Source organism: Narcine bancroftii, chromosome 1 (assembly GCF_036971445.1).
Source record: "Narcine bancroftii isolate sNarBan1 chromosome 1, sNarBan1.hap1, whole genome shotgun sequence".
Taxonomy (NCBI): domain Eukaryota; kingdom Metazoa; phylum Chordata; class Chondrichthyes; order Torpediniformes; family Narcinidae; genus Narcine; species Narcine bancroftii.
The window spans coordinates 238,168,628-238,194,051 of record NC_091469.1 but is presented as its reverse complement, the minus strand read 5'-3'; the positions used below and the strand labels follow the sequence as shown (position 1 = coordinate 238,194,051).

The 25,424-nt window shown below is 39.1% G+C and overlaps 1 protein-coding gene across 5 annotated transcripts in view; it reads right to left on the bottom strand.

Moving 5' to 3' along the window:
• Window positions 1-25,424, bottom strand: part of cep120 (centrosomal protein 120) — a 96,811-nt gene that overhangs the window by 32,357 nt on the left and 39,030 nt on the right. For 4 of the 5 annotated variants that reach the window (XM_069893397.1, XM_069893406.1, XM_069893409.1 and 1 more), the window contains exons 11-16: window positions 18,674-18,823; window positions 15,647-15,829; window positions 13,115-13,211; window positions 7,462-7,623; window positions 6,994-7,083; window positions 1,509-1,601 (exon numbers count right to left, since the gene is read on the bottom strand). In XM_069893397.1, coding sequence (XP_069749498.1) covers window positions 1,509-1,601; window positions 6,994-7,083; window positions 7,462-7,623; window positions 13,115-13,211; window positions 15,647-15,829; window positions 18,674-18,823 — 775 coding nt within the window. The remainder of the gene's footprint in view (window positions 1-1,508; window positions 1,602-6,993; window positions 7,084-7,461; window positions 7,624-13,114; window positions 13,212-15,646; window positions 15,830-18,673; window positions 18,824-25,424) is intronic. The other variant, XM_069893417.1, reaches the window with a different exon arrangement.

Sequence of the window (25,424 nt, the reverse complement as noted above, 5' to 3'; positions counted from 1 at the left end):
TCATTGTTCCTCAGGTATAAATGGAGAGCTTCTCAATTCATCAGATAGACTGCACAAGCGAGGACGTGGTAGTCTTGGCAAGTTCCTACTCTCTGGGCCTGGAATATCTGTTGTTGAAATGCCATTCCTTTTAACTGCTGCGGGAATTCATCTCAGCTATCCTGACAGCATTTACCTTCCCACCAGATTTAGACATGAAGTTAACGCTTAATGGACTACAAGCTGCAAAGCCTTGAAATGGTGTCGCCCAACCGAGGCTTTTGTTCGTCATTGCCAGAGACTTAATTCTGGCCAACTTAAAGATTGTGCTTCTAAAATACCATCAACACATTACCTGTCCCAGAGGCCCCAATACATCACTTCTGTTTGGCTCACTGGCTCACCCAGTTTCTCCAGATCAAAGGTATAGCTATTGGTACTCACAATGGTCCCAGCAATGCATGTCTTTTCATTGGATCCATGCTGCAAGCCAACAGAGTGAAGGCTCAAGTTTATCTGTTACACTGATGACCATATTGGTGGTGCCACCTGAACCAATGATGAGCTCACCAACTTTATCCAACTTGCACTCTGACATCAAATTCACTTGGTCCATCTCTGGTAACTCTCTTCTCTTTCTTGATCTGTCTCCATTTCAGAAGACAAACCATCAGCCATCTTTCATAAGTCCATTATCTCCCACATCATCTTCACTCCACCCATCTCCTGTCAGGATTCTATTCCCTTCTCTCAATTCCTCCGTTGACGCCTTATCTGCTTCTACAATGAGACTTGTCATTCCAGGATATTTGAGACATCCTCATTCTTCAGAAAACTTAGCTTCCTCTCGACTGTTCCCCTCGTCCTAACCCATCATACTCCACAATTTACACCACCATATCAGAATCCTAACAGATGCATTTTCCCCACCTTGCTTTCCATACTAACCGCTCCCTCTGCGACTCCTCATCCCTTCCCACCTTTGCACCTTCCCTTGTAACCACAATAAGTGCTCAACGCATCTCCTCCCTCACCACTATTCTGTGCACAAATAGTTCTTCCAAGTGAACAATGAACCTGTGAATTTGTAGGGGTCACTTTCTGCATCCAGTGCTCCCAATGAGGGTTGCTCGACATTGGTGAGAATAGACACCAACTGTCCCCTTCATGTGAACAGAATAACTTGTTCATGTGAACAGGATAACTTATTTCCTGCTGTAATTCAGTGTGGAAAATGATGATGCCCTTCTACTATGTTAACTGCACTTCATTCCCTGCACTTTGCAACATTACATCCTGAACTTTAGCTTTATTATTGCACCAGCAGCTGTAAAGTATGGATTTGCTTGCCTGGACAGCATGCAAAAGAAAGCTCTTTACTCTGTCTACGTACTTGTGACAATAAACAATACAAATTCAAATTCTGAAATCGTATAGCTCCACTATGATCATAACAGCTAAAAATATTTCAACTAAATCTAAAATTTATGGCCTTCAGGAGTGCAGAGATGAGTTTTAAGCATATTTACCTCCATTTCACCATTCGTAAGGTGGCGCTCTCTTTTTTCCAAATCTGCCAATGTTTTTTGTAGTTGTTCTTCAAGCGCAGCATATTCAACCACCTGTCACCAATGAAGACATGCAGATCTAAAATCTACAATTCCTCTCCAATCGAAAATACAATCCACAAAACATTTCCATCCTCTACGAAATCAAACACATTTAATCAGAATTTGATTCATGCAATTTCAATTATTAATGGTTAATACAATTACAGAATACATTTGTCACCTGACAACACTAATGTTTATTGACCATCCCTCTTAGTCCTTAAGGTGGTGGGGAATTGTCTCCTTGAACTATTTCTATCCTGGTGATTTTATTCCCAGTGTCTTCTGTCAGGTATCACAAGAATTAGATACAGCATTAATACCTTTAGAGCTCAAGATAGCTTGACCTCTAAAATTAAAATCGGCATTAAAATCTTGCAACTGACAGTGTTCCCATGTAACCACTATACCTCAACTTCCTGGTAATAGAGTTCTGAGTAAATTGGGAAGGCAACCTCAACAAATTTTATAACTTGTCAACAATGAAGCCAAAGTACACTGGATGGTGAAAGGAGTGCATACTTAAGGCAATTAATAAAATGTCAAGTGTGTTTTATCCTGGAAAGCATCAAGGTTCACAACTACTGTTGGGAGCTACACTTGTCGAAGTGGAGAACATTCCTGACTCGTATCTTGTGGATAGTGGGAAGGCTTGAGGTGTCAGGAGGAATATCAATCACAGCAATGGACTAGATTTTGACTAATTTCTGCAGCCTCCATGTTTGTGTCTGGTCCATACAAGTCAAGAGTATGGAAACAGGCCCTTCAGCCCACTAACAATGCACCAACTATTAAGCCCTCTTTTACACAAATTCCATTCAATTCTTTCCACATTCCCATCAACTGTCTTCCATATTCTACCATTCACCTGCATGTAATAGTTGCCAATTAACCTGGCAACTCTCACTATGAAAGGAAAAAAAAACCAAATTTCAGAGGTCAGGATTGAACAAGGGTCACTGAAGCTGTGAGGCTACAGCAAGGTTAGCATATATACGAACTGTGCCACCCTGAGCTTTTGGTCAAGTTTGCCTCCCCTTGGATGTTCACGTTGAGAATCATTACATAAAATGGCATTCCCTAGAATCCATGTTGCAAATGTTACTTACTGCTGGCTAGTCTATGCCTGAATGGTGTGCATGCTCAGCAACACCTAGACACTAATTCTTTCATTTTCCAAGGAGTTGCAAATGGACAACATTATTCAATCATCTGCAAACTGCTTGTTGATTTGACGACTGAAGAAAGATCATTGCTGAAGGAAATGAAGACCAAGGACGCGACCCTGATGAACTCTAATAGCAATGTCTTGGAAATTGAACAAATTTCCCAACTCCTGATGTGTTGAATAATTTTTATTCACAGATGGTTTCGACAATAATCAAGTGGAGGATGAATATTGAGCCTCGTGCAATTCATTTTGGGGGTGTTGCTGGAAGAGGAGGAGTGAGGGTCTTGGTAGTGTGTGAATGTTGGGAACCAGTTTGAGATGAGGGCAAGTTCAGGGTTAAATAGAATGGTGATTGGTAGAAGAAGTAATAAAGATAAGGGGCAGTGACAAATAAAGAGGGGGAGATCAAGCGGAACAATCAGTGTGTGTGTGGTTCAGGGTACGAGTGAGACTCACGAGGGTTTGGCTCAAGATAAACTCTCGTTCATTCAGAGCAGACGTAGTGATAGAAATCGTCACTCCCCTCCCCCCAAAATGTTGGGAGTAACCGTTAGGAGATGGAAGTGGAATAGGCAGGCAATGCAGAGGACTCCTGTGGCCATTAGGCAGGCAGGCAGCGCAGAGAACTCCTGTGGCCATTAGGCAGGCAGTGCAGTGGACTCCTGTGGCCATTAGGCAGGCAGTGCAGAGGACTCCTGTGACCATTCCCCTTAACCGTGTTTTGGATACTGTTGTGGGGGACAATCTACCAAGGACATGCCTGGTAGTCATAACTCTGGTCCCTCAGCTCATAAGGAAAGGGGGGTGGGGGAAGAAGTCATGGTGATTGGTGACTCATTGGTTCGATGAGTGGATAGAAGGTTCTGAGTAAGAGATTGAGGCTCCAGGGTGGTATTTTGTCTCACAGGTGCATGGATTAGGTACGTCTCTGATGAGCTCATATCATTCTGAAAGGGGAGGTTAGTCCATGTGGGGATCAATGACATAGGAGTAGGGATGAGGTCCTGAAGAGGGAGATAAAAAGTAGAACCCTCAAGGCTGGTAATCTCGGGATTGCTGCCTGTGCTATGTCCCAGTGAGGGTAGGAATAGGAATTTGTGGCAGATGAATGCATGGTTGAAGCATTGGTGCAGGGGACAGGGGTTCAGATTTGTAGATCATTGGAATCTCTTCTGGGGAAGGTCTGGCCTGCACAAAAATGATGGGTTGCACGTGAACTGGAAAGGGAACAATATCCTGGTGGTCAGGTTTGCTCAAGGTGTTGGGGCAGGTTTAAAAGTTTGGCGGGAAGGGGGTGGGAACCAGAATGTGTATTCTGAGTTTGTGAGAAAGGACAGGCATAAGTCTAGCCTGTTAGAGGGACTGAAATGCAACGAGTATTAGGAAATAAAGGGGACGAACTTCGAGCACGGATCAGTAAGTGGAACTATGATGTTGTGGCCATTACAGAGACTTGGTTGGAGGAAGGAAAGGATTGGCTCATGCAGATAGCAGGGTTTAGGTGTTTTAAAAGGAATAGGAGAGGAGGTAAGAGAGGGAGAGTAGTATTACTGGTCTGGATAGTATCACAGATATAGAAAAGGAAGACTCTGCAGAGTATCTATTGAGACAATGTGGGTGTAAGTCAAAAATATGAAGGGAGCAATCACTGCACTGGTAGTAGTTCCATAGGCCCCCAAATAGCCTTTGGGATACTAAGGAGCAGATAAGCCGACAGATTATGAAATAGCATAGGAAATAGAGGGTTATAGTTATGGGTAATTTCAACTACCCTAATATTGACTGGCACTTCCTGACTGCAAGAGGGATAGATGTGGCTGAATTTGTCAGGTGTGTTCAAGGATTCCTGAGACAATATGTGAATCAGCCGACAAGGGCCCTACTGAATTTGGTTATGGGGAATGAACCTGGTCAGGTGGCGGACCTCTCAGTGGGGGAGTATTTTCATGAGAATGACCACAAATACCTGAACTTTAGCATAGCTATGGATAAGGATAAAAGCAGTAAAATGGGAAAGTGTTTAATTGGAGAAGGGCTAAATGGGATGAAGCAGGAACGAGTGAGAGTAAATTGGAAACAGAGATTCAAGGGTGAAAACACAATAAATGTGGAGTAAGTTTAAGGACCACTTGTGTTGGGTTCAGGATAGGTTTGTCCCACTCGGATAGGGAAAAGATGGTAGGAAAAGGGAACCATAGCTTACGAAACAAATCAGGCAACTCGTCAAGAGGAAGAAGGAAGCATACATTAAATATAGAAAGCAGGAAAGGTTTCTGAGAAGTATATGGTAGCCAGGAAGGAATTTAAGAAAGGGGTTAGGAGAGCTTGAAAAGTGCACGAGAAGGCCTTGACATGTAGGATCAAGGAGAACCTTAAGGTGTTCTATGCCTATGTGAAGAACATAAGATGATGGAATGAAGGGGAGCCGCTAAAGGATAAAGGAGGCAACATGTGCCTGGAGGTGGAGGAGGTTGGGGAGGTTCTAACTGAACATTTTACTTTAGTACTGACAAGAGAAAAAGACCTTGATCAGGGCGAGGTCAGAATTGAACAGGCTGGTGTGCTGGACAATGTGGAGATTAAGAAAGAGAAGTATCGATGAGTCCCCGGGACTGGATGAAATATGCCCCAGGTTGTTGTGGGAAGAGATAACTGAATCAGTGGCTATGATCTTAGATTCCTCTTTGGCCGTATTAGAGGTGCCGGAGGATTAGAGAATGCCAAATATAGTCCCTTGTTTAAAAAAATAATAATGGGGGGAATCTGGGAATACAATACTGATGCATTTTACGTCAGTGGTGTGCAAACTATTGGAGAGCATTCTTAAGGATAGGATCTATGAGCATTTGGAGAAGAACAGTCACCATGGCTTTATGAAAGGAAGGTCATGCCTTACGTTCCTAAATGAATTTTTTGAGGAGTTAACAAAAGAAATTAATGAGGGTAGGGCTGAAGATGTGGTCTATTTTAGCAAGACATTTGGCAAGGTCCCCCTTGAGAGATTCATTCAGAAACACATGAGGCATGGGATCCATGGAACTTTGGCAGTGTGGATAAAAAATTGGCTTGCAGGTAGAAAGCAGAGAGTAGTAGTGGAGGTAAAGTGTTCTGCCCGGAGGTCAGTTCTGGTACCCCTGCTCTTTGTGATTTTTATAAATGACCTGGATGAAGAGGTGAAAGGTGAGTCAGTAAGTTTGTGGATGATACTAAGGTTGGAGGAGTTGTGGATGGAGTTGAAGATTGTCAAAGGTTACAAGAGGAGATAGACAGGATCTAGAGTTGGGTAGAGAAGTAGCAGATGGGGTTCAATCCGGATAAGTGTGAGGTGATGCATTTTGGAAGGACAAACCAGAAGGCTGAGTACAAATTTGGTGTCCAAATCCATGCATCCCTCAAGGTCGCTGCACAGGATGATGGAATAGTTAAGAAGGCCTATGGGATGCTGGGCTTCATTAATAGGGGAAAGACTTCAAGAGTAGAGAGGTCATGTTGCAACTCTACATATCTCTGGTGAGACCACACATATAGAATATTGTGTTCAGTTCTGGTCACCTCATTATAGGAAGGATGTGGACACGATAGAAATGATGCAGATGAGATTTACCAGGCTTATGAGGCAAGGTTAGCAGAGCTGGGACTTTTCTCTTTGGAGCACAGAAAGATGAGAGGAAACTTGATAGAAGTCTAGAGATTATGAGAGGAATATATAGGGTGGACAGCTAGTGCCTGTTTCCCAGGGCAGGAATAGCAAACATCAGAGGACATATGTACAAAGTGAAGGGAGGGAATTTTAGGGGAGACAATTTTAGGGGAGACATCAGGTGTAAGTGCCTTTTATTTTTTAAACATAAACGTAGAAAGTTATGGGTGCCTGGAATGCCTTGCCAGGGAAGGTGTTGGAGTCTGACACATGAGGGGCATTTCAGAGACTCTTGGACAGGCAGATGGATGGAAGAGCATTCAGAGTAGGAAGGGTTTACAACTTTTTTTAAAAAGTAATATATATGGGTTGGCACAACATCAAAGGCTGAAGGACCTGCACTATGCTGTAGTGTTCTTTGCTCTGATTCCCATTCAGGAATGATTTGGGAAACCTCTTGTTCTTCCAATGCAACTTAAGAGTGACATAAAATTGAACTGTTTTTTTTTAAACTAAGAAAATGCAGGAAACCAGATAAAAAAAGTAATTCAAGGTACTGTGCCTCCGTGCAACCACTCTCCTCCTTCCCTTACCTTTTTCTTCACAAGAGCTTCCCTTTCTCTGTCTCTCCTCTTCCATTCCTCAGCAAGGGTCTGCATGTGCACCAGTTCCTTTTGTTTCAACTATTTGTAAAAAAAAAGCATGTCTTATTCACAAAACAAAATGTGACAGGCACATTCTGATATCATCAAATAAAAAGCTTTTTTTTGGCTCAGAAAGAAAATTGTTTCCAGCTAGTTTTAGAAATTACCAAAAGTTTTAAAAAAACCAAATATTTAACTCTCCTTTATTATGAGTTTTTTTTAGTAATTGAAACCAATTCAAGTTTAAGTTCATGATTATTGTCATGTGTTGAAAGGTTTGCTTTGATACCATGAGCTGAATTATGGCAGAGCATATTTTGATGTGATAAAATCATGTCAACCAAAATTTGTACAGTGTAATTTTTAAACAAAGTCATATTGTACATTATATTTGCTTTGGTGCACACAAGGATTTACCTGGTTTTCAAACAAATTTTCTTGCATTTCTTTCCACATTTCCAACTCTAAGGCCACTTTATATTCCATTGAATCACGTGGCTCAGGGTCAGTGACTGGCTCCGAAGCCTGAACTGGCTTAGCTGGAAGATTACATGGTGGCTGAGCTCCAACATTTGCACTCTAACATTAAACAGATATTTACCAAATTAACTAGATGTACATTTCTGCTCTAAGCAAATATTGCTCCGAACTAAGAGTAGTTCATTTTCAGACCCATTACAGCATGGCGACATTGCATTGCAAATTCATTGAATCAGACTGGCTCCATATCCTTTAACAAAAGTCCCCTTTCTGAAAACCATCATTTATTTTTCAGAAATTTCAAATTTTCCCAACTTGCAGTTATAAAACATTCCTTCCAGATTTCTAACTTAAATATCCTAATTTTTCAGATGTCTCATTCATATTTCAACTACTTTACACTACCAGATTAAATCTTTTAACCTTTTAAACACTAAATTCACAAGAATAGAAGTGTGATCAATGCAACCCAACATTCTAATTTCACCCTCTAGGTTCTCATTCTGGAATATGCAGGAACTCAGTTGAAGAACGAATAGCAGTCACTACGAAATCAGTTGACGCTTGTGAGCATGATCGCAAACCAAATGGAAAGGGGAGTTGCGAGTGCCCGGAAAGGGATAAGCGGCAATTCAGAGAAGGGGGGTGCATTTGGGTTAAGGTGTTATTGGGTGTGGGAATTGTTAAGAGTATTTTATGTTTTAAATGTGTTGTCATACATTGAGTTTAAAAAGAGAAAACTAAAAGATAAAAAGGGGAAAAGGGGGATGGAGGTGGCGAGGAGGCAGAAAAGAGGTGTAAGCAAGATATAAGATGGCCACGTTGAACTATATGAGTATAAACATTAATGGAATACATAACCAAATTAAAAGGAAGAGGCTACTAAATTTACTGAAAAAAGAAAAAATAGATATAACATTTGTACAGAAAATGCATCTAACTGAAGTGGAACATAACAAATTAAAGAGAGACTGGGTAGGACACGTAGCGGCAGCATCCTATAATTCAAAAGTTAGAGGTGTAGCCATATTAGTTAACAAAAATGTATCAATCAAGATAGAGGAGGAAATAACAGATCCAGCAGGGAAGTATGTAATGATAAAGTGTCAGATAAACTCAGAATTTTGGAATTTGTTCAATATATATCCACCTAATGATGAGGATCAAAAGTTTATGCAGGATATTTTTTTGAAGATTGCAGACACACAAGGAAATATATTGATAGGAGGGGATTTTAACCTTAATTTGGATCCATTGTTTGATAAAACTGGACAAAAGACAAGGAAAAAGAATAAAGTAGCCAAATCTATGGTTAAATCAATGCAGGAAATGAAAATTATGGATATATGGAGGAGACAGCATCCAAAAGAGAAGGAATATTCATATTATTCGAGTAGGCATAAGACATACCCAAGGATTGATATGTTTTTGTCGTCGGCCATATTCAAGGAAGAGTTAAGAAAACCGAGTATAAAGCTAGACTACTTTCAGATCATTCACCCCTGTTATTAGCAATAGAACTGGAGGACATCCACCAAGAACATATAGATGGAGGTTAAACTCCATGCTACTTAAAAGGCAGGAATTTAGAGAGTTTAATGAATGTCAAATTAAAACATAATTTGAAATAAATATAGAATCAGTGAAAGATAAATTTATACTATGAGACGCCATGAAAGCTTACATTAGAGGACAGATAATAAGTTATGTAACTAAGATGAAAAAGGATTACAATCGGGAAATAGAGCAGCTGGAAAGGGAGATAGCAAGTACAGAAAAGGAACTAGTGAAAAGGGACGATATAAAGAAAAAAGAGAATTGAAGGACAAAAAAATAAAATACGAAACATTACAAACGTACAAAGTGGAGAACAACATAATGAAAACAAAGCAAAAGTATTATGAATTGGGAGAAAAAACACAAAATATTGGCATGGCAACTTAAAACAGAACAAGGTAAAAGAACTGTATTGCAATCAAGGAAAAAGGACAACAGAAATTAATGAAAAAAAGGAATTTTATGAACAATTATACCAAACTGAAAATGAGGGGAAAGATGATAAAATAGAAGAGTTTTTAGCTAAAATTGAACTGCCGAAATTGCAAGAGGAACAAAACAAACTGATAAAACCATTAGAAATAGAGGAAATACAGGATATATTAAAAAATCTGCCGAACAATAAAACACCAGGAGAGGATGGATTTCCAATAGAATTTTATAAAACATTTAAAGAGTTATTAATTCCTCCTCTCCTGGAAGTAATGAATCAGGTAGAAGAAACACAAAACTTGCCAAACTCATATAAGACAGCAATTACAGCAATACCAAAGAAGGGGAAGGATCCATTAACACCAGCATCATATTTCTACTTAATTCAGATTTTAAGATAATAGCAAAATTATTGGCAAACAGATTGGCCGACTGTGTACCAAAAAATAGTTAAACAAGATCAAACTGGATTTATTAAGAAAAGACAAACAACGGATAATGTCTGTAAACTTATTAATCTAATCCATGGAGCTCAAGGAAATAAGAAACCAACGGTGGCTGTTGCCTTAGATGCAGGAAAAGCCTTTGACAGGGTAGAGTGGAACTACTTATTTAAGGTATTACAGAAGTTCAATCTGCCAGAAAAATATATTAATTGGATTAAAGCATTTTATAATGGACCATTGGCAAAGGTAGTAATAAATGGATATGTATCGAACCAATTCAAATTAAGTCGATCAAATAGGCAGGGATGTCCATTATCCCCCTTATTGTTTGCCTTAGCAATAGAACCATTGGCAAAGCTGATAAGAATAGAAAACAAATAAAAGGGATAAAAATAGAGGAGTATAAAATCAGTTTATTTGCAGATGACATCATAGTATACCTAACAGAACCAAAGATATCAATAAAAGAATTACATAAGAAATTGAAGGAATATGGAGAAATATCAGGGTACAAGGTCAACGCAAATAAAAGTGAAGTGATGCCAATCAGTAATGAGGATTACACAGAACTTAAAAAAGAATCACCAGTTAAATGGCAAGCACAAGCAATCTGTTACCTAGGAATAAGGTTAGACAATAACTTACGCCACTTGTACAAACTAAATTATCAGCCACTAATAAAGAAAGTGCAGGATGACTTAGAACATTGGAAAGAACTACCGTTAACATTGATAGGGAGGGTGAACTGCATTAAAATGAATGTGTTCCCAAGGATACAATACTTATTTCAAACATTACCAATTCCCTTAATAGGGAAATTCTTTGATGAACGAAAGAGAATAATAAGGAAATTCTTGTGGAAAGGGGGGAAACTGAGGGTAGCATTAGATAAATTAACAGAGAGGTATAACCAGGGTGGTTTGCAGTTACCAAACTTCAGAAATTATTATAGAGCCGCACAATTAAGGTATTTATCAGATTTTTACCAGACGAGAGAAAAACCAGACTGGACTAGATAAAATAGGGGAGTAGGTACTGGAACAAATACTTTATAAGTGGGATGAAAAGCTGGTGCAATATAAAAGCTCACCAGTATTGCATCATTTAATTAATATATGGAAGAAGATCCACTTAGAAAGGACAAAAAGGAATTACCAAATACCAAAATTGTTATTGATGCAAAAGCCACTAATCCCTTTTACAATAGATAATCTTTCGTTTAAATAATGGGAGAGAAAAGAAATCAGAAGAATAGAAAATTGTTTTTTGGGGAAATAATTTATTAACATTTGAACAGTTGAAGGACAAATATGGAATAACTCACAGTACAGTGTTGGCATACCATCAACTGAAAGCTTATTTAAAGGATAAATTGGGAAACAGATTGAGATTACCAGAAGGAAGCAGCTTTGAATATGTGATTACAGATACAATGATAATTAAAAGATTTATAACATATATGTACATTAAGCTGCAAGGTAAGGAAAATGATGAAATAAGCTATAAACCCAAAAAGTGGGAAAACAAAGATAAAGAATGAAGCATAGGAAAAGTTATGTTCTGGAACGATGAAGAATAAAATAAACACAAGGTTACACATGATACAGTATAATTGGTTACACAGGTTATATATCATTCCTCAAAAATTAAAAGAATGGGATCCAACATTATCAGACAGATGTTTTCACTGTAAGAAGGAAATAGGAACAACAATACATGCAATTTGGGCAGGTACAAAAGTGAATACATTTTGGGAAGAACTAAATAAGATAATAAATAAAATCACAAAAAAAATACTAAAAAATCCAGAGATCTTCCTTTTAAGTAACATAAGAAATAAAGAATTAGGCCTCAAATTGGATAAAGTGCAAAAAAGATTTATTATGATAGCCTTAGCAGTAGCAAAAAAATGTATAATGTCAACTTGGAAAATGGAAGAGAGCCTGAGAGTACAGCATTGGTACATGGAAATGAATAAATCTATTGCATTGGAAAAAATAAAGTCACATTATTCAAACAAATTTGGGAACCATTCATGAAACACAACAGAGAGAGCTTGCCTCGGACCTCCAGACCCTAAACTGATAAGACAACAAAACTATTTGATTTAGTGTATAAAAGTAGATGACACATTTTTCTAGTTTGTTTTTCCCTTGTTTCCCTTGTTTTATGGTTTTAGTGTATTGTATATGTTGAATATTTACTGGTTTTGGAGGGGGGTGGGAAGGGGAGAAGGAGGGGAAAATGCCATTGTGTATATTTAACGAGAAACGTTTGTACACATTTTGGTTGTTATGGTTCAGTGTGAAAAATAAAAAAAATATTAACTCAGTTGAAGAACAAAATATCCTTTCAGATTCACTGAAAACTTGTTACAGAAATGAAGATCGTACCAAATCAAATGGGGTACAACTTCCTTTCCTTCAAAATTTGGGTACCTTGAGATCAAAGCCGAAGTTCCATCATTTTGTTTTGAAATTTAGTAGTTGGGATTTGTCAAAAAGTTCTGAACTACACTTAATTCTGAACTGAGAGAATCTAGCATCAATAAAGATTTTCATTTATAGAAGCAATCAAAATTGTGAAACCATATAGCAACATTTTTCATTTATTGCCAGTAGCAGATTGGCAAATATGCCATGTGCATATGAATAATTGTCTTCTACATTGTGATATGAGAGGCGAGAGGATATTGTTTAGAACTACTGTGATTTGGTAAGTGGTCAAATATTCCACTTCCACAATTCTATCAGATTTTCTTTAATTAACTTGATGCCAGTTTGGAGTAGATTCCTTGAACATGGTCTTTCCCATTCAAATTTCCTTCCATATAACCTTCAATTACAACAGTATGGTGGGGCAACAATTAATGCTACCATACCACTATTCCCACCACCTGGCATCGATCCTCACCCTAAATACAAGCAAACCCCACATTACGGAAGAGTTTAATTCTCAGAAAACAATTCATATTTTAATTTTATGTTACACCATTACCCACCCCACCCCCTTCCCATTGAATCTCAAGTAGTAATTTACAACTTTATCTGCTTTGCTGGTAACATGACAGCGTTTATGAAACGCAGATCAAAATGAACATAATCATTTCACAATCAAGCACCTCAAACCTGAAGTCACACATATTATGTGCTTACCTGAGAAGACTCAGATACAATGACCTGTTGGGTTTTCACAAAACCATAATCCTCCAAAGTCATGGAGTAGTACAGTTTGGCAATTTTGTTATTCGGCCTGTAAAGATAGTGGAACTGTTTAAACAAAATCCTTCAGGTTTACAAATGTTCTAAAGTATACAAATTCTATTCAGTAAAATATAACAATCTCAACATTGATCTTACTTTCAAACATTAAACATGCAGTCCATTATAACCTGGAATTTATATTAATGATATCAGATCAATCTTCATTTCATAATAAAACTCTAAAATAGTGAATAATGTAAAAAAAACACGTTCTTCATCTCTGCACAGGGATAACATACTCAGAAAATTATTAGTGGTTAGGGCACAAATCCCATTAAGAGAATGAGAGCATAAGCACAATATACAGAGGCTCTGTAACTCTTTATGTAAAATACATGAACAAACAATTAGTATGAATTACATGACCACACAAGATGAAAAATATAACTATAAAAGAATAGATAAATATTTAAAGTTGCAGTTTGTGTAAAAAAAAGTGATGTTGCAATAGTGCAGCTAGATCTCTGGTGGTTCAGGAATCATGTTATGGTTAAGGTAACTGATAACTTGAAAAAAAACTGTCCTTAAATCTAAAGTTGCCAAACTTCAGGCTCTGTACCTTTTCCCTGAAGATGAAAATGTGACCAGGCTGATGGAAATTCTTTGGAATACTGGCTGCCTTTGAGGGATTGATAGGGATATATTTGGCATGATCTGCCAATTTCTGCTCTATGTTCCTGGGCATTCAAGTTTCCAAATTAGTTACGTCAGTAACAGTGAATTTTGCTTCAAAAATGGCAAAAATCAACATTCAAATTTTGTTTGCAAGTTGATTCCTTAAGAATTCATCTTGAGTGGATTTAGGATTCCAGCATAAAAGGACAGTTGTCAAAAGTTAGATAAAGCAACTAATTCATCACCCACTTTAAAAACATTATCACTTACAAATCCTGTTTAGAAGGTAGTTGTTCAAAATGTAAGAGTTCATGAAAATGATTGCTATAGTAATGCGACTGGAAAGGTTTGTGAGCACTGCCCTCTAGTGCAGGTTTACTGAATATTCCATCACAAAGACTATCAGATTATATTGAATGATTCTTTTCCAGTGTTGTTTTAAGGACTGATAAATCATTTCTAACATAGATTCTGTGAAAATATACAAGTAGCAGCTCTTTAATCACTGACTTACAAAATTTCAAGAAACAAAGTAAATGAACACTAACAACTAACTAATGCTAACTCTAATTAGTCCACTTCAGTTATTTTCCTTTAGTTCTCCCTGCATTGCAGTTTGTTTATATTCATTATCTGTTTACAGTTCTTTGTTTACATGTTTATGCTGTGTCGTTTTATTTTGCACTACGAATTAGTAGTAATTCTGCCACTAATGCAGGATAAAGAATCTCAGGGTTGTATGTGATGTCATGTATGTGCTCCGACAATAAATCTGAAATCTGAATCTGACCTTCTTCCCACGGGTAGTGAGAATGCTGAACGAACCACCCGAGACTCTCATTTGTACAAAACAATATTCATTTATGTAGATACAATACTTATCCTACATATGTATTATTGTCTGTATGTGTGTTATGTCTAGTTGTATGTCCCAAGGACCAGAGAACGCTGTTTTGTCAAGTACAATAAATTTGACATCCCTCAAGTCTGTATCAATTTATTATTTGTATTTGAATCCACAAACCCTGTCCAGTAGTATAGATGACAATATTATTTAATTAATTTATTCTATTAAATTACAAGGCAGATGATTTTGTTGCTTTAATTCCCAGATTTCTGAGTTGTTAAAATGCATCAAGACTTTCCACAATTGGAAGGATCCACAAAGGAATATGGGTAAGACACATGAATTTGCTTCCCATTTATCATTTTCTTCAGACTTGTTCATCTTTGACACAATCACCATTGCTTTTTTGTTATATCAAACAAGGGAGCTGTGGAAGAATTAATGTAAGTCTAAGTACCATGTGCACTGTGGTACTGTGAGAACTTTAGTTTTCCAAGATGTAATTTCAAGTAACCTAATGAAGTAATAGAGTAACAATTGATGTAATCAAATTAAGGAAAGAAAATCGCCTCGGAGCACCGTAAAAAGACATGGAGTTTCGAGAAATGCAAACATTAATGCAGCGAGATTTTTTAAAAAACCAAGAAGTTAAAAGTTGCCAAAATGATAACACCGATATTTTTGGGAGATAACTGAAAAATAGAAAATTAATGGGTCAGTATCATGTCATAAAAATGCAGTACAAATCACATAATAGAATTAGAGATTAGAGTAAAATCTTGGTGATAAACTGATGTTGCTGTAACTTTCTTCATTTTCCACGAAAGACATGGACAGAAAGTAAACAGTATTTACCAATTTTAAAAAAAACTTACCCAATCAGATACATATATTCTTCAGGATTGGGAATGAGGGATTTTAGTTCATGTTAATGACTTATAGGACTTAATTATCATACTTGCCCTTGTGCAGCTACAACTGGAATCCTTTCGCTGTAGGACTGGCGCCAGCATTGATTGCCCGACGGACCCAAAAAGCGAGTTTTGTCTGCTGTTAGAACGTTTGACAATTTCAATCTCGCAACACCCAACAGCAAGTCTTTAGTCATTTTATCCTTGTGCCACACTTCAATCAACAAAGGTAATCTGAAAAAAAATCTCAAAGTATAGTGTCACACCGGCAAGGTTTTTATTCCATTTAAAATCAAATAAAACTGTAAAATTATTTTTTTCATTTAATTATTTGAAATCAAATTCCCCAACTACTGAAATCAGATTTAACTCTGGCCTTCTGAACAATAATCCAGATCTTAGTAAATTATTACAGCAATTGGGCAATCCAGTACGGTACAACTCCGATTATCCAAATGTCAGACAAATGGTTTTTTTATGGAGAACTGGTCATTTTTTAAAAACAGCCCAGTAGCAACAACAAATCACATGTATCAATGTTTAAACAACAAGGGAAGGCTTTTTACGCATTAAAATAATGTTTGATTCTCACCAGAAAATTGCTGGCTACTGCCAATCACCGACACCTCCCAACCGCAGCTGATCCCAAACGCATATGCATCCCTGAGGAGGCTTCCTGGGCCAATGGAACACTCACTGGCGAGTCTGCAAGTTTCTGTCTTCCCAGTCACCAGAGTTCCAGACCCCAATGACCACGTCCCAAATCTGAATCCTCCCCTGCTAGGCCTACCACACCTGCAGCCAGGGAGTCTGGTGTGTGAGTGTGTTAGTAGGCTGAGGGAAGGGGTCGGAGTCAGCGTTGGGGAGCTCTGCTGTGCCGAGAAGGGAACGCCACTGAGCCTGACATCCCTGCTCCTGCCCAGGAGGCCAATCTCCTTGATGACACCGGGACAAGGGATTCTTCCAATCGCTTGCAGCTGGGTGACAGTGGCACGCATTTGCGAAGGAGAGTTGGAGAGAAAAGCCAATAGGGGGTAGGTAAGGAAAAAATGGAACGAGAGAGGGGAGGAAAATCATTGATCTAATTTCACGTCTAGTAAATGTTTTTCTCAACCTGTAAGGTCAGCTTGGCTCTGAAAAAAAATTTGGATAAATGAGGATTTCTGATTGTTTCGGATGAGGATTTCAGAGAATCCAATTTCAGATAATTGGAGTGGTACTGCACAAGTAACAATTATTCAAAAGTAAAGTTAATTTTGGACACTGGTAATTCGGTGTAGTTTCATATTTGTTAGTCTAAATATTCTCAGCAGAATAATATGGTAGTTAAGAACACAAAGTAAATCTTGACTGTTCAGGGATCTTTTATATGATCGAGTTCTTCAGCACAAAAATAAGGCCTGTGGTCCAACTTGCCGTGTCACACGAGCCAGCCTGCATTCAGCCCATATTCTTCCAAACTTTTCATATCCATATCCTTGTCTAAATGCCATTTGAAGACAATTATAACCATATAGCAATTACAGTACAGAAACAGGCCAGCTCTGCCCCTCTAGTCGGCACCAATTTAAGAGAATTCCACTAGTTCCACTGACCCGCTCCCTGTCCATAACCCTCCAATCCCCTCCCATCCAACCTCTTAAAAGACAAAATTGACCCTGCTGCAACCACCTCTTCCGGAAGGTCATTCCACTCAGCCAACACTCTCTGAGTGAATAAGTTTCCCCTCATGTAATTTCTAAACTTTTGCCCCTAACTGTTAACTTATGACCCCTCATTCCAATCTCACCTACCCTCTTGGGGAAGAGCCTATTCACATCTATTCCCCTCATATATCTCTATCAATTCCCCCCCTCAACCTTCTACGCTCCAATGAATAAAGACACAGTCTAATCAATCTTTCTTTGTATTCTAGATACTGCAATTCCAGCAACATTTTAGTAAATCTTCTCTGCATCCTCTCCACCTTATTGATATCCTTCCTATAATTTGAGGTCCAGAACTGTACACAGTATTCCAAATTTGGCCTCACCAATGCCTTGAACAGTCTCAACATCACCTCCCAGCTCATATACTCTATGCTTTGATTCATGAAGGCCAGCATATCAAAAGCCTTCTTCACCACCCTATCTATATGAGAATCCACTTTCAAAGAATGATGAATCATTATTCCAAGATCTCTCTGTTCCTCTGCATTCCCTAATGCGCTTTCCTTCACTGCAATATGTCCTGTTTTGATTATTCTTCCCAAAATGAAGTACCTCACACTTATCGATATTAAACTCCATCTGCCATCTTTCAGCCCACTCATCTAAGCCGTCCAAATTCTTCTGCAGTCCCCGAAAACCATCTTCACTATCCACAACTCCCCCTATTTTTGTATCGTCCGTATATTTATTAACCCAATTTACCACTCCATCCAAATCATTAATGTAAATGACAAACAACAGGGGACCCAACACCGATCCCTGAATGCCCCCATCCTGACAGACAGTTATCCACCATGACTCTCTGGCATCTATCATCTAACCACCATTGAACCCATCTGACTATCTCAACATTAATACCTAGCGCATGAACCTTCCTTACTAACCTTCCATGTGGAACCTTATCGAAGGCCTTACAAAAATCCATAAAGACTACATCTACTGCTCTACCGTCATCAACCTCCCTAGTCAATCATTCATAAAGATTCAACAAGATTTGTCAAACATGACCTTGCCCTCACAATTGTCCTGCTTCTATCATTTCCTCTGACTGTTCATTCCATATAACCAACCATCTTCCCTGACCCTGGGAAAAAGCCCATATCTTTTACCTTAGCTATTTGCCTCATGATTTCATTAATCTCTTTAAGGTCCCCCTTTAGCCAGGAAGGTCCCAGACTTTTCCTTATAATTCAAGCAACATTCTAATGATTCTTTTCTGCACCCTTTCCTGCGTAGTCTTATTTTTTCTCTTGCTGGTTGACTAAAACTGCGCACAATATTCCAAGTGTGGTTTCACCAACATTTTTGTACAATGGTAAATATGACGCCCCTGCAGAACAAAGCATGTGAAAATGACCGACAACTGTACCTGAAGAATGTTTCCTGCAATTGATGAGGTAGGGCTGCAAAGTCAAATGCACAAAACGACTGAGGAAAGATCACTTCCATATTTTTCTTAACTTCCACAGGAGGATTCGTCATAATTGGAGCCGCCGTACCAAAAAATGGGTAGGTGTATCTGATCAGCAAATTGAAAGCAAAAAACTGACTCAACATTATTAGCAAATATAGGCTGAGAAATTATTTCAGACAACAAAAAATAAGCACAGATATTTACTTGTTGGAATCAAAGTGGTTCTGTTGTAAGAAAGCTGTGATTTATTTTTTAATGAGGGAAATGGCAGTTCTAACAAGCTTCCAATTTTTAGAGAAGACAGCAAGGAAAAAGGAGACTTTTTAGAGAAGGGAGTGGATGGGGATGAACAATGGAATCGGTAGTCTACAAATATAGTGCCTTTGGCAGAGGATTGTGAAGAAGGGAAGAAATCAACCATCAACGCTAGAAATATATGTTGACTGCTGTGTTGAATGTCGGTAATTATTTTGACATCTTTTGTGTGTGAAACATTTTTTTTACATCTGTGTTCAACTCCTATCTCTTTAGCTTCAATGGCATTTGCCCTATTTTTATATTTACGCCCTTGCAAAAAGCTCCCCAAACAACATCAACAGAAGTGAAATGAAAAATTTCTTGTTTGATTTACATCCTCTGAAAAACAATTTCAGCCAAGAACTAATTGAATGGCAAAAAAATGGCGTAAAGGCCCCAATAGCCTCCCCTGTCTTTTATTGATCAAGTATTTAAGGACAGGCAGGTGTCTCCAACAGGAGGTAAAAAGAGTGAGTGAAGGGATTCCTGTTTGGCAGCCTTCTCCAAAATTAAGACCTGCAGAACGCACACACAAATCTGGCCACACCTCCTGTCCTCTTGTGAGTCGTACTGAAAGGTTACCAACCTAAAATGCTGTTTCTCTTTCCCATTCACACTGTTTGACCTGCTGAGTATTTCTGGCATTTATCAGAAACTTTTAGCATCTGCAGTTCTTTACATGTGACTTCCTGTGTAGAGTCGACGATCACAGTTGTGAAGGGTACCATCAGTGGGTGGGGAGAAAAACCCCAGATGCTGGAAATCTAAATTAAAACTGGAAATACTCAGCAAGACAGGTCACATCTATGGGAAGAGAAGCAGACATAACATTTCAGGTCGAAGATCCTTCATCAAAAGTAGGAAAAAAAACAAATGAAGATCTCTAAACTGCAGGGATGTTAGAGAGTGAATGCTCTGATGGGGATAAACTGTAAATGGGGTCATTTTGATAATGAATGAATGGCAGCACAACCAGTGAATATTGACACAAGAACAAAGAATGTTGGCATCATGCAATGCCTACAAATCCAGGTCAGGCTCTTCATTCAGGGGACAAAATGGGAATTAAATATTGCATTACAAAAATAGTAAAGCACAGATATTAGGGGTGTTTAAAATTAAAGCACAGATTTAAGGGGAAAGGGTGGGGGCAGTTAAAGAGGATCTGGGGTTAATTGCTCACACAAAGTAGTTGGAATTTGAAATTGCCAGAAGTTGTTTAACGAAGTCGTAAAATATCTAGTGCAGGGTGAGGGGTTCTTCTGTGAGCAGACAATTTATCTACAACAGTGCATACAACCAGCGGACACCACCATTTTACAAAGTATAGGATTACAATGAAAAGGGAGGGGTAAGCATGATGCGCCTTCCTGACAAGTGAGATGTTGTGGCCTTGATAGGTCACTTCTTAAGAGGACTCTGAAGAACTTTGTGCTCTCTATTCTCTCCACATCTAAGGTACAATTTAGTACTGTGGAGATTGGTCATTCCTGGTCCTCCTGAAGTCCACAATCATCTCCTTTGTCTTTTCCACGGTGACTCAGGTTGTTATTCTTGCAACGTATCATCAGATTTTCCACTGCTTCTCTGTAGTACCACTCATAGTTGTTGCTGATGAGACAACATGTCATCTGCAAACTTGACTTCTGTTGGAGCTGGATCTGGCATTGCAGTCGTGGGTCGGTATCACACAGCCCGCTCCAGTGCTCAGCATAACAGTGCTCGACGTTCTGCTGCCGACGCAGACTGTGATTTTTCCATTAGGAAGTCCAGAATCCAGTTACAGAGAGGGGTGCTGAGTCCCAGTGAGAACAGCAATTCTACCAGCCTCTGCGGAATGATTGTATGCAATGCCATGCTGGTCGATGAACAGAGGCCTGGCGTACGAGTTGTCATTCTCCAGAGGGTCAGGCCAAAGTGGAGGATCATGGCTACAGCATCATCAATGGAATGGTTCTGTCTGTAGGAGAACTGAAATGGATCCAGTCTCTGGGAGGTGTACTTTTAATGCATTCCATCACCAGACGCGCGAAGCATTTCATTATGGTGTAGGTCAGTGCCATAGGCATCAAGGCCTGTTACTGTCGTTATCTTTGGTAAAAGGACGATGGTAGCTGCCTTAAAACCTGCGGGATGATGACCTGCTGCAATGACGCATGGAAGATGTCAGTAAGGACCTGTTAGTTGGTCTGCGCAATCTTTCAGTACCCAAGCAGGTATGCTGTTTGGTCCCACTTCTCCCAGCTAAACACAAATCTATCATTCTCAGTCTCAAATTCACTCAATGATCTGGCCTCTACAACTGCCTACAGCAACAAATTGCAGATTTACCAGTCTCTGGCTGAAGAAATTTCTCCACCTCTCTGTTCTAAGCAGACGCCCTTTAATCCCAAATTTGTGCCTTCTTGTCCTAGATTCTTGTAACAGGATGTTCATAAAATATGTTTAAAAAGGGGAATAAGAATAGGTAGTTTAGGTCACTTTACACAAGCGAATATCGCATTTCAAAGTCAGGGGCAGGGGCAGGGATAGGCACAGAGGCAGAAACAAAGAGAGGAAGATAAAAGCTCCAGCAGTCAGCGTGAGACTGTCGAGTGTGAGGTACCAAGTGAAAAGCCTGCTAAAGACCCTATTTCAAGAAGAGTTTCGAGTTCCAATTTCAGTCTATTCAAAATTTCTGTAATGGCTGGTTATTATGTTTCTCCTGTGAAATAGGGGAAAAGAAGAGCTCTTTGGGGTAACTTGGAAGAAGGCGCATTTCTTCAGAAAGACACTTCAGTTACTGATTGTAAGAAATCAGTTTGTGAGTCCAACGAACAACAAACCTCTCTCTGCACCCACCAAAGATCTTCCTGTCCTGGTAACAACTTAAGTTAAGAGAGCAGAGCCTGTTGAATGTAATGACTGATTCTGTGCACAGTACTGAAAACTCCCTGATACCAGTAAACTTGGAGAAGGGAACAGTAAATGAATGGACAGTGAAAAAGAACCATCTTCACACACTCACACACACGCACACGTGCATAGAATTAGAAAGGGGGGGGGGGGTTAAGTTAAATATTGATCTTATTATTGTGTATTAAGAAAATAAAAGCAGTTTTGTTTAAGTAGCCATTGCTTTGGTGAATTTCTATTGCTGCTGGTTTTCGATCCTTGGGGCTCATAACAACATCCATCCATGGGAAACAACCTTTCAACATCAAGTCTTTAAAATTCTAAATGTTTCAATGAGGATCCCCTCCCTCATTCTCCTAAATTCCAGTTAATACAGGCCAAGAGCTGTCAAACACTGCTCATATGATCCTTTTATTCCTGGAATCATTCTAGTGAACCTCCTTTGAACTTTCTCAACGTTAGTATATCCTTTTTTAAATGAGGAGCCCAAAACTATTCATAATACTTCAAGTGAGGTCTGCCCAGTGCCTTATAGATCCTCAACATCATATCCCTGCTCATGTTCTATTCCTCTTCATCATCGTCTCAATATGCAAGTTCACCTTCTGAGCACGAACTGCTAGGTCCCTTTTCATCTGACCATTTTCAATTTTCTCCCCATTTAAAAAAAAAATCTGCTTATTTATTATAAAGGAAGAAGGGCTCAGGTCTGAAACCTTTGAATAATGTGACAACATAACATTTCTGTATGTTTTCATTACAATTAGAGCAAAGGAAAAACCCAACACCCAACCCCAACCAACCAATTTTCCCTTGCAACCGCTGCAACCGTGTCTGCCTGTCCTGCATCGGACTTGTCAGCCACAAACGAGCCTGCAGCTGACGTGGACATTACCCCTCCATAAATCTTCGTCCGCGAAGCCAAGCCAAAGAAGAAGAGCAAAGTACACAACCATACACTTTCCAACGTAATATTTCATTTGCCACTTCTCAGCCAATTCTCCTAATCCAAGTCCTTCTGCACCCTCCATGATTCATCTACACTACCAAACCATTGGTTGTGGTTCACCAATTTATTTAATCTCAATGTTTAAGTAACAATTTAACCATCAGTCATTTAAACTTTTTGTGGTCCATTCTAAATGACAAAATGATTAATTAGATTAACAAATTGACATAGGAAAGCAGTAAATTACAACAAAATAACAAAAAGATATACAAGCCAAATGGAGTGATAAAGGAAAGCAGGAAAGTTTATACTGGACATAAGATAACAAAAGTCACCATTCTGCAGAGCACAAGTAATTTTAAAAATTCATTTGGAATGAAGTTTACTGTTAACATTAATATAAATACACAATTGCTGACGATTTATTATTTCACAATATACTTGTGCTTTGACTATTTAAATCCAATATGAACAAGATATTATTCAAGAATCACTAAATAATTTTCCAAAACATTTCTACAATGCCAAGCAGAACTATAGCATTATCAGTCAGGAACCTGTGTGCGTGAAAAGTTAATGCTCTCAACTTAATTAGGAGAGCAGAGCATTCCTAATAATTAAAATCATTGAAAGGCATTTCATCTGGGAAGTTACTTTACTGGTCCCCATACAATGTCCAGGAATCATTAAGTTGGCCAGATGAATCATACCCAAACATCAATGAGCATCTGAATATTTTTTCTTTCTTAAAATATGACTCTTCTTTAACCAATAAATCATTCCCAAGCCAAAGAACATAGTTTCAACAAGCACACAAATAAGGTCTCCTCCGAGTTCTGAGTGACCATGGTGATATTTCTGTTCCATATCCATATATAAATTCATGTGTCATATGGTTTTCTCATCTTCAACTCCAAGCTTCATTTTGATATAACAGACTCCTCTGAATAAGTAGGGTATCAAATAATTTTAATATACTTCCACTTGTGTCTAATATGGTCACCAAAATAAATAAATGGCTAAATGTGATGCAAATTGTACACAAATTGACAAATCAATTCTACACAGAACCATGGAATATTATAGCACAGAAAATGGGCCCTTTGGCTCTTCTCGGCTGAGCCAAATTATTATTCTGCCTAGTTCCACAGGCCTGCACCCATTCCAAACACCTCAAAACCCCTGCCTTACCCTTGTAAATGTCACTGAAATGTTAAAACACCCTGCATGGGATATTTTGGAGCCTTTTTTAAAAAAAACCAAAATAAATAATGTGAGCTACCCTCCAATCCTCCAACACCTCACCGAGGGCACTTAAAAATATCTGCCAGGCCCCTGCAATTTCTGGACCAGCCTCCTTCAAAATCTGAAGGAATACCTTGTCAGGCCTTGGGGATTTATCCACCTTTATTCACTCAAGACAAGCACAACTTCCTCTTTAATCTATAGGTTCCTAGACATGACTGCTTGTTTGCCTCACTTCCCCAGACTCTGTGCCATTTCCCAAGTTAATAAAGATGCAAAAAAAAATTAAGATCTCCACCATCTCTTCTGGCTCCAGACACAGCCAGCCACACTAACCTTTAAGAGGACCAATTTTATCCGTTACTATCCTTTTGCTCTTGTAGAAGCCCTCAGGATTTTCCTTCATGTTGTCTGCCAAATCAACCCCGAGTCTTCTTTTAGTCCTCCTGATTTCATTGTTAAGTTTTTTTTCTGCAGTTTTTAAAACACTCATATAACCTAGTGTCGCCGAGAATATTCTCCCAGAATCACAGTGCGGCTTTCGCGCAAACAGAGGAACTACTGACATGGTCTTTGCCCTCAGACAGCTCCAAGAAAAGTGCAGAGAACAAAACAAAGGACTCTACATCACCTTTGTTGACCTCACCAAAGCCTTCGACACCATGAGCAGGAAAGGGCTTTGGCAAATACTAGAGCACATCGGATGCCCCCCAAAGTTCCTCAACATGATTATCCAACTGCACAAAAACCAACAAGGTCGGGTCAGATACAGCAATGAGCTCTCTGAACCCTTCTCCATTAACAATGGCGTGAAGCAAGGCTGTGTTCTCGCACCAACCCTCTTTTCAATCTTCTTCAGCATGATGCTGAACCAAGCCATGAAAGACCTCAACAATGAAGACACTGTTTACATCCGGTACCGCACGGATGGCAGTCTCTTCAATCTGAGGCGCCTGCAAGCTCACATCAAGACACAAGAGAAACTTGTCCGTGAACTACTCTTTGCAGATGATGCCGCTTTAGTTGCCCATTCAGAGCCAGCTCTTCAGTGCTTGACGTCCTGTTTTGGGGAAACTGCCAAAATGTTTGGCCTGGAAGTCAGCCTGAAGAAAACTGAGGTCCTCCATCAGCCAGCTCCCCACCATGACTACCAGCCCCCCCACATCTCCATCGGGCACACAAAACTCAAAACGGTCAACCAGTTTACCTATCTCGGCTGCACCATTTCATCAGATGCAAGGATCGACAACGAGATAGACAACAGACTCGCCAAAGCAAATAGCGCCTTTGGAAGACTACACAAAAGAGTCTGGAAAAACA